The 10,698-nt window shown below is 41.1% G+C and overlaps 1 protein-coding gene across 1 annotated transcript; it reads left to right on the forward strand.

Moving 5' to 3' along the window:
- Positions 1 to 3,643: 3,643 nt before the first annotated feature.
- Positions 3,644 to 8,686, forward strand: LOC134806833 (uncharacterized). Its single transcript, XM_063780227.1, has one exon. The coding sequence runs from the start codon at positions 3,808 to 3,810 to the stop codon at positions 5,188 to 5,190; it is 1,383 nt and encodes a 460-aa protein (XP_063636297.1). The 5' UTR covers positions 3,644 to 3,807; the 3' UTR covers positions 5,191 to 8,686.
- Positions 8,687 to 10,698: the final 2,012 nt, after the last annotated feature.

Genomic DNA, 10,698 nt, shown 5'->3' on the forward strand with positions numbered 1-10,698 from the left:
AAAAATCTTCAAGAGAGTGTGTTTAACAGCCAAGGCAAACTATACAAGTTCTAAACTGAAAGTGTCGGACAACAAAGTGAAGACAACATGGAATATTATCAATCAGCCTTCATTGTACTTTACCAATGCTCCACATCGTCGTCTCTTTTTTCGGGGGTGAGCTCCCCCGCACGCTTGGCACTGGACTCCCTCCAGCCATGCATCCCATCGGCACGGTCCGCTCACCTTAGGATTGGGGATTTATTATAGTGGTTTTCTCCACGCAGCGCTACTCTCAATGAGCAGCGCCCCCGGCCCGCTCAGTGCGGGTTACGGGTTGCCCGACGGGGGGCCGAAACCCATCTAGCAGCCACATGACTGTGACTGCCAGACCCGCCGCGCCGCAAGCCTTGAAGGCTCGCCATCCCACGTCGCCAAGCGGCCGCTGGCCCTGAACCGGGCCCCGACAACAAACGATGCAAACGCACCACCTCCAAGACGGCTGCATCCCCTGACACCTCAGATTAGCTGAGACATCTCGGGAGCAGCCATCTACAACAACACGGCACTAAAGCCAACGCAGGAGAAGACTCGACTGCCATAACCACTCTGTGACTGGTAGTTCGCAGGGGGAGAATAGCAAGCGCGCAACTGAGCGGCTATCCTCCCCCTCCCAGGGTGCACCACGAGGAGGTCTACCAATCCCGCACCCCAACCTAACGTAACCTTTTTTTTTTTTTTTTTTATACAGGGGAAATGCATTACGCATACCACCCGGGTGCGGGGACACCCGGGTGGTTATGTGGGACTCCCACGAGAATCCGGTCTACCCACTAAAACCACCTGTTTGTCGCCACGGTGCTGTAAGGCGAGGCCACGGGAACAATCTGTGCACACTACCATGGCCTCGCAGCGGCTGGCTGTTAAGCCCCATCTCCGGGAAATTGATTTCCCTACCGGCATTTGGGGCGTGAATTGGTTTTAGCACACCCTTCGCCTCGAGGACCTAGTTTCAATCGGATGGCTGTCGGGTGGCTGTTATATGGTGAAACGCCGGAGTGGGTTTAGTGGGTAGGGCCAAATTCTCCCCCTCTCTTGTCAGGAGAGGGGAAAGGAGTGGCGAGCCCCACACACCGTGCGTAAACGCATTCCCACTCCGTCAAAAAAAAAAAAAAAAGGTCCTTAATAAAAGCATAATAAAAAGGTCTTTAATATTCCCCCTACCTCCCTAATTGCGCGCCATTATTACGGCGTGCTCGCCATCCCAGGGACCCTTGTGTAGGCGACAGACGTCTCCGAGCCTATCGCCCACAGGAACCCTTAAGGGGGAAGTCGGCGGTCATATGCGAGCCAACGCCGCCCCACGCGCTTGCGACGCATCGGCTGGGAAGCTGGATCGTCTTCCCTACCGCGCTCCGCCATCTCTTTCTGCGCCATGACCGCCTCGCAGAAGTCCAGCACAGCCTTCCACGACCTGTCGCTGTCCACCATGTTTCGGACTACGGAGGGCAGCGAGAGGTCTTGTCCCACTACAGCGCTTAGAGTGCGGCGCTCTTCTTCCCAGGCTGGGCACACTTCTAGTGTGTGCTGGGCAGTGTCCTCCGGGCAGTCGCAGTGGTGGCATAATGCAGTTATTTCTCTTCTGGCTCTGTCCTTGAGATACCTCCCGAAACATCCATGTCCGGAGAGGATCTGAGTCAGTCGGAAAGTTAAGGCACCATATGTCCGGTCTAGCCACTTTTTAAGAACCGGGCGAACCGCTTCAATAGTCAGACGGCCTGCGCTAGGGTGCGCCAGCCTCTGCTCCCAAACGTCCACCATTTCCAGTCGAATGGCGTCTCGTCGTCCTAGAATTTCTCTCGGTGCTGGCAAGTCCCCATTGTGATGCGCCTCCTCGCGCCAACGGTAAACCGCTGCGAGGGCTCTCGCATCTAAATCCCATGGTAAAGTCCCTGCCAGCACACATACCGCTTCGAAAGAGATCGAGCGGTACCCTCTTATGGCTCTAGTTGTAATTGCCCTTTGAGGCGCCCTTAGTAGAGCTACCTCCTCTCTCTTTAAAATGTCTGCCCAGACTGGGGCTCCGTACAGGGCCATGGATCTGACGACCCCCATGTACAGCCGTCGACATGACGCTTTGGGCCCCCCCGTTGTAACGGTTTACCGTTACTTCCAATTAAAATTCTACAAAATAAGAAATAAACTTAAACCTAAATATAACTATAAACTACTATAATACACATTTCATACTTATTATCTAAAAAAATATACACAAAAACCTTGAAAACTAATATATACAAAATAAATCTACGAACAAACAGAATTGACGACTGCATTTGCTATTAGGTAAAACTAGATGCGAATACAAAGGACTACGTCACCCGGCTCGCGATAAGCGATGTGAACCGGCCAGCTAATGAGACACATACGCGTCCGAGACATTGCTACCACGGCTTTGACAGCGAGAGGTCAAATCGACTAAATTCAAAGATACATTTTTACAGTCATGATGTGACAAATTTTTAATATGGTGTAAAATTTATTCTAATATTAAATGTGTTAAGTTCCAGTATTTCCCCAAATAGGGTGAGTGTTTTGAATATTTTGTAGTTTTAAGAGAAAGGTAACTTTCATAGTAGTAAATTAAGGAATCATTTTCTTCTTGCCATCACATTTTCATTTAGTTCTTTCTGGGTACATTTGGCTATCACTATCTGCTTATTAACTGTAATTTTCCTATAAAAATAACGCTGGAAATAACAAGCTTCTCGAACCTTCTGGAAATATGAGTCTACCCACTTTATAAAAATCTTGTAGATTATAATCAAAGTTAGGCTTAATTCTAATTTAAATGTATAAAATTACATGCTAAATTGTAGTTGACATGCATTAATAAAGCTTTTAGTTGTAGAAGTACATTTAGTAAATTTAACTTCACTTTCTTCTTTGTTTTAAATTTAAAATGATGATTCTACTTGTGACTGCCACATCATTGATCACCATTTAATTCTTTGGGGTTCACTACACCAGCCTACTTTCTCATTAGCGCATTAATTTGGCCTAAAATCCGGATGTCGCAGTCACTTGTACAAAATTGGACTTTTCTTGAAATGGCCATTTTTACCGGAATTCCAGGGACCAAGTCTGGGGTTAGAGTCGGAACCTACCAACCTGAATTCGCATGCTCCGCTTCGTTCCGGAAGGTTCCCGTGCTGGATCCGGAACCCTTTTTTTTGAAGACGGCCACCTCCAAGTTCGACGTTCTGCGACGTAGTGCAGGGAAGTGACCCCTATCAAGGACTCGTTTCACCACTGTTAATTGCCAGCTCGGAAAAGATCCACGACCTTGTCTTTCCTTTTAGTTTTTTTTATTTTTTTTAAATTATATTTCGTAAAATTTACTCTGGTTAGTTTTCTTTCATCTCATTCTGCAATCTACCTACTTCATGCGACGCTAAACGTTACATTGGCGCCCATACTGGTTATTTCTGAGCTGTGCATTATTGAAGCAAGTCCTTGGCCTTTTTCTCCTCTTGGTTTTCATTGGTGTTGGTGGCTTTCTAATATTAGCACTTGTAATTCATCTAGTTTTTAAGTCTGATTTGAGCAGTTGTTTGGTACGTGGTTGTCTGTTTCTCACTTCATATAGTTATAGCAAAATTCTTGTTTAAAAAAAAAAAAAAAAAAAACACTACACTTCACTTATTCCGATTTAAAATAATTTTAAAATTCTATCGTATCTCACATTCCACTTACTTAGCAACTAAACCTAACTGCTTTTTAATCAATTGTAATCAAAACACACACTTTTTACGTTAAGATTTAAACATGTCGTACCCAATTAAATATTTGTCACTACAAAAAGCTGAGCTTGAATATGAGGTGATCCTTAGAGGTGGTTCAACTGGTTCGGTGCAGGACCTCCGAAGCCAGATAGTAAAATTGGCCATACCTCCTGAGGACATTTTGGAATCACATTTAGAGCCTGCGGTTGACCTTGATGCTGTTAAAGACAGTCTAACAAAATCCCAAACGATGCTAGCATCCCTCAAATCTAAATTTGATAAGACCCTGTTCTTGCGTACCGAAAATCTACTACACCACATATATCACAGATTAAGGCGTATCTCAAACGTTAGTGCCACGTTAGTTGACCAGCACAAAAATTGTTGCACTACCTTTAACAACCAATACAAAGAAATTACGACGTTGAGGCCGGCATCAACCTCAAATGCAAATGCAGTCTCAGTTTTGGAACCTGAAGCTACGGCGGTACTCCACTGTGATCGTAACCTGACTTCTGACTTGGCAAAACTAAAGTACTCTGGAAAAGCCTGCGTTTTTTCTTTCATTCAAAGAGTTGAAGAATTCGTAGAGGTTAGGAATATATCAAAGGATCGTGTATTGAAGTTTGCCTACAAGATTTTCACTGATGACGCATTACATTGGTTCCGTTGCAATAAAGAAAGTTTTCAAAGCTGGGACGATGTCGTCGTCCTATTAAAAAAAGACTTTAGTCCAAAGAATTACGACTATCGCCTGACTAATGAAATAAAATATCGTACGCAAGGGGAACAAGAAAACATTTCTATTTACTTGTCTATTATGCATGGCATGTTTTCGCGATTGGTTAAACCGTTGTCTGAGGAAGAAAAACTCGAAATTATCTTACATAACATCCGGCCATGTTACGCCAGCACCCTAGCCGCTTCACCTGAGATCAAGGACCTAAAGACATTAAAAACCCTTTGCACAAACTATGAGGACATTCAGTCACGCTTATCCTTGTTTCATGAACCGCCTAGGGTGACTTCTGAGACTCTAGCCCCAGAATTTGCCTACACTAAATATCATAAAAATAATATCTACTACACAAATAAAAACTACCAAAATACAAATTCAAATGAAAAACAGAAAAACTACTATAATCAAAACAAATATCCTAACTACTCGAGCTCTTACAACTACAACAAATCTAAAACTACAGAGGAAAAGCCTACTACTACTAATGCTGTACAAGCGACAGCAAACAGTACAAAAAATGTCAACACTGCTAGTAACTCGCGTAAGTACTGTCCTAGGTGTCGCACTGATACACACTCTTTGAAAGAATGCAAACAGCCACACTTCCCTATCTGTTTTAAATGTGGTAATAAAGGTGTACGCTATCCTGATTGTAAATCCTGTAATCCTAAAGATGCAAAAAACTAAATTCAGTGGATTGTAGTGTACATAATCTTTCTAAAAAATCTAGTGAAAACTTTAGTGATTCAGAGTGGAAATCTTGGCTCAACTTCATATCTAAATTTTTCACTTGCTATTCAGTCACTGCAATCCACGATTCAGATAATATACATAACAGACCGTATGTCTCAGTTCAGATTAATGGTAAAACTATCCATGGTTTGTTAGATACGGGTAGTGGTTATACAATTCTAGGTAATAACTATCATAAAGTTTTCTTGGATGCGGGTTTCAAGCTCAACAGTACGGATACGATAAATTTATTCGCAGCTGGCAGGCATAGACTAAACAATATTGGTATGATCAATCTGCCTGTCTCGTTCTTAGATCAAACCCACATCTTGAAGGCCTACGTCGTACCAGAAGTCGAAAACTCCTTGATATTAGGCATGGACTTCTGGAGAATTTTCGAATTGTTTCCTAAAAAACTAGATTCCGTAATTTTACCTAGGGATGTTGATAAATTAGCCTCTCTATCACTAGACCCTCAACCTACACACTTATGTGACTATGATCATCTTTCGCCTGAGCAAAAAGTTACGGCTGATCATATCACTGCGCAGTTTCGTAACATTTCATATGAAGAACGTGGTCTAGGCCGCACTTCTCTAATTGCTCACAATATAGATACCGGTAATGCTGTTCCTGTTCGACAAAGATACTACAGAATGTCTCCTGAAAAACAAAGAATACTAAACACTCAGCTTGATGAAATGTTGCGTGATAACGTGGTAGAACCTTGCGAGAGCCCTTGGTCGTCCCCTGTTCTGTTGACACCTAAAAAAAATGGCGAAATGAGATTCTGCTTAGATAGCCGTAAATTGAATGCAGTTACCATCAAGGATGCTTACAGTATTCCATACATTTCTGAGATACTCGACAATCTGCGTGACGCTAAATATCTCTCTAGTTTAGACTTGTCAAAGAGTTTTTGGCAAATTCCTATTAAGGAAGAAGACCGGTGTAAAACGGCGTTTTATATTCCTTCGCGTGGTACCTTTCAGTTTGTTTCTATGCCCTTTGGCTTAACCAATGCTCCAGCGACGCAACAACGACTGGTTGATATGTTGTTCTATGGGCCTGATTTTGAGCATAAAGTCTTTGTCTACATCGACGACATTATCATTGTCTCATCGACCTTTGAAGAACATATCTCCCTATTAGTTAGAGTTCTAGAGAAACTTAAAATGGCAAACTTAACCATTGGTTACCAAAAGTGTCAATTCTTCAGAAATAGACTGAGTTATTTAGGATATGTAGTAGATGGAAATGGACTACAACCGAACCCAGAAAAGATTGAGGCAATCATTAACTATCCAACTCCTACTAATCGCAAGGAAGTTCGTCGGTTTATTGGAACGGCATCATGGTATCGCCGTTTTATTCCAAATTTCAGTTCTATAGCTGCACCTCTAAATAAACTTACTTCACAAGCTAAAAACTCACCCCCTTTTAACTGGTCTACCGATGCTGAAGTCGCCTTCCGTACGCTAAAGGAAGCCTTAGTATCTTCTCCTATATTGTCGTGCCCGGATTATACGCAGCCGTTCCAAGTGCATACAGATGCGAGCGATTACGGCGTGGGTGCGGTCCTGACACAGGTCATAGACAATCAAGAGAAGGTTATAGCGTACATGAGTAAGTCTCTCTCTAACCAAGAGCGTAACTACAGCGCAACAGAACGAGAGGCACTTGCAGTACTTACAGCGATTGAACACTGGAGGTGCTACTTGGAGAACGGCAAAAAGTTCGTCGTGTATACCGATCACTCGTCACTTAAGTGGTTTCTAAATCTAAATAATCCCACGGGTCGTTTAGCCCGTTGGGGAGTTCGTATGTCCTCATTCAACTTTGAGATCAAGCATCGTCGTGGCTCAGAAAATGTAGTACCAGACAGTCTCTCCCGTTCTGTTGCTATTGCCGAGATTGATGAGATCCCAACTAGTCCTGACATGTTTTATTCTACAAGCGACTCGTGGTATCTAAATATTTACAACGGTTGCCAAAACACTCCTACTTCATTTTTAAATTACAAAGTAACTAACGGCAGACTATTTAGGTTTAAAAAAAGTCTAAATCCTTTAACTCGAGAGTTCGAGTGGAAAGAAGTCATTCCCCTCGAATTTAGACTCGACATTATTAGTAAAAATCATTCAGAACCTACCGCTGGCCACTTTGGCATATATAAAACACATAAACGGCTTTCTTTAAACTACTTCTGGCAGGACATGCATCGCGATGTAGTTAAATTTGTTTCTAATTGTGATATTTGCTGTGCTCACAAGCATGCTACTCATGCTACTCTAGGCATTATGGGCCGTCCTAAAGACTGCTCACGCCCTTTTCAAATGTTAAGCATGGATCTCATAGGTCCCCTACCCCCATCGAGAAAACAGAACACTTTTATATTTGTTGTGACATGCTGTTTCTCGAAGTACTGTTTATTATTTCCCATTCGTCGCGCAACCTCCGAGATAATAGCTAAGTTAATCGAGGAAAAAGTTTTCCTAGTTCACGGCGTGCCTAGTACTGTTCTTATGGACAATGGAAAGCAGTTCACAAGTAACGTGTTAAAGAAATTGTTTAATGACTACAATGTCCCTAACGTAAGATTTACGCCTAAATATACTCCGCAAGTGAACACAGTAGAACGATACAACAAAGTGATTATTACAGCAGTATCATCCTACATTGAAAACGACCATAGGTTCTGGGACTGCAATCTACCTAAAATTCAATTCGCTATGAACACATCCAGTAATGAGGTAACAAAATACACCCCCGCGTTTCTCGTTCATGGACGGGAATTGGTCACTAGCGGTTTACACTATATTGACCCAGAACTAGATGACGACATAATATTTACTCCTAGAGATGAATATGCAGAGAATCTAGGTCATTTGCGGAATTTTTTTGATAAGGTTCAATCTTCTCTAGTGCAAGCCCATACTAGGAATAGCGAACACTATAACCTACGCCGTAAAGATCATGATTTTAAAGTTGGCGATACTATTTGGAAAAAAACGTTCTACCTTAGCGACAAAAACAACATGTTTGCGAAGAAACTTGCACCGAAGTATTGTCCATGTAAGATCGTTGCTAAAAAGTCTAATTTAGTATACGAACTAGAAGACATGCAAGGGAGGAATATAGGTAACTGGCATGTTAAAGATTTTAAGATCACCAACTACAAAGTTTAATATGATTAAGTAGTCCCCTATGTACGATTTCTACATTAACTGTCTAAATTTATTCACTAGCCTCATGAAACTGACGTATAAGCGCTGGCACATACTCTAAATACACTAACTGTTAGATTAGATTATTTATACTTTGTAAACCTCTACCGGTTTGTGAATTTCAGGCCTATCAGTAGGCTATCAGGTCTTCTAAACAGCCTGTAGTATGATCTAGACCACTGAGGTTAGTGATTAATATATTTAAGAACCATTAATAAATACATGAGAGTATTTATACAATCATAAGTATAATACTCAATCTGCTAGGACGCAAAAACATATATAGAAATGTTTATTGCTTATTTGGCTGTGTGATGCATGTATGAAGAGGAGGTGTATGTTGAGATTGAAGCCTGAATGATGACTAGTGTATCTATTGAGTAGACAACAGAAATAGCGGGTTTTCCTAGCAAAAACCCTAACCTAAAAAGAGGGGTATGTAACGGTTTACCGTTATTTCCAATTAAAATTCTACAAAATAAGAAATAAACTTAAACCTAAATATAACTATAAACTACTATAATACACATTTCATACTTATTATCTAAAAAAATATACACAAAAACCTTGAAAACTAATATATACAAAATAAATCTACGAACAAACAGAATTGACGACTGCATTTGCTATTAGGTAAAACTAGATGCGAATACAAAGGACTACGTCACCCGGCTCGCGACAAGCGATGTGAACCGGCCAGCTAATGAGACACATACGCGTCCGAGACATTGCTACCACGGCTTTGACAGCGAGAGGTCAAATCGACTAAATTCAAAGATACAATTTTACAGTCATGATGTGACAAATTTTTAATATGGTGTAAAATTTATTCTAATATTAAATGTGTTAAGTTCCAGTATTTCCCCAAATAGGGTGAGTGTTTTGAATATTTTGTAGTTTTAAGAGAAAGGTAACTTTCATAGTAGTAAATTAAGGAATCATTTTCTTCTTGCCATCACATTTTCATTTAGTTCTTTCTGGGTACATTTGGCTATCACTATCTGCTTATTAACTGTAATTTTCCTATAAAAATAACGCTGGAAATAACAAGCTTCTCGAACCTTCTGGAAATATGAGTCTACCCACTTTATAAAAATCTTGTAGATTATAATCAAAGTTAGGCTTAATTCTAATTTAAATGTATAAAATTACATGCCAAATTGTAGTTGACATGCATTAATAAAGCTTTTAGTTGTAGAAGTACATTTAGTAAATTTAACTTCACTTTCTTCTTTGTTTTAAATTTAAAATGATGATTCTACTTGTGACTGCCACATCATTGATCACCATTTAATTCTTTGGGGTTCACTACACCAGCCTACTTTCTCATTAGCGCATTAATTTGGCCTAAAATCCGGATGTCGCAGTCACTTGTACAAAATTGGACTTTTCTTGAAATGGCCATTTTTACCGGAATTCCAGGGACCAAGTCTGGGGTTGGAGTCGGAACCTACCAACCTGAATTCGCATGCTCCGCTTCGTTCCGGAAGGTTCCCGTGCTGGATCCGGAACCCTTTTTTTTGAAGACGGCCACCTCCAAGTTCGACGTTCTGCGACGTAGTGCAGGGAAGTGACCCCTATCAAGGACTCGTTTCACCACTGTTAATTGCCAGCTCGGAAAAGATCCACGACCTTGTCTTTCCTTTTAGTTTATTTATTTTTTTTAAATTATATTTCGTAAAATTTACTCTGGTTAGTTTTCTTTCGTCTCATTCTGCAATCTACCTACTTCATGCGACGCTAAACGTTACAACAAAGATACTACAGAATGTCTCCTGTTTCTGAAACACTCAGCTTGATGAAATGTTGCGTGAAAACGTGGTAGAACCTTGCGAGAGCCCTTGGTCGTCCCCTGTTCTGTTGACACCTAAAAAAAATGGCGAAATGAGATTCTGCTTAGATAGCCGTAAATTGAATGCAGTTACCATCAAGGATGCTTACAGTATTCCATACATTTCTGAGATATTCGACGTTCTGCGACGTAGTGCAGGGAAGTGACCCCTATCAAGGACTCGTTTCACCACTGTTAATTGCCAGCTCAGAAAATACCACGACCTTGTCTTTCCTTTAGTTTTTTTTTATTTTTTAAAATTATATTTCGTAAAATTTAACTTCGCTAACGTCACAATGTGACGTTTAGCGTCGCATGAAGTAGGTAGATTGCAAAATGAGACGAAAGAAAACTAACCAGAGTAAATTTTACGAAATATAATTAAAAAAAAAATAAAAAAAACTA

Source organism: Cydia splendana, chromosome 3 (assembly GCF_910591565.1).
Source record: "Cydia splendana chromosome 3, ilCydSple1.2, whole genome shotgun sequence".
Taxonomy (NCBI): Eukaryota; Metazoa; Arthropoda; class Insecta; order Lepidoptera; family Tortricidae; genus Cydia; species Cydia splendana.

What these genes read in the sequence shown, in the direction of transcription:
- LOC134806833 (XM_063780227.1), top strand. Translation starts at nt 3,808, where the DNA reads ATGTCGTACCCAATTAAATATTTGTCACTACAAAAAGCTGAGCTTGAA.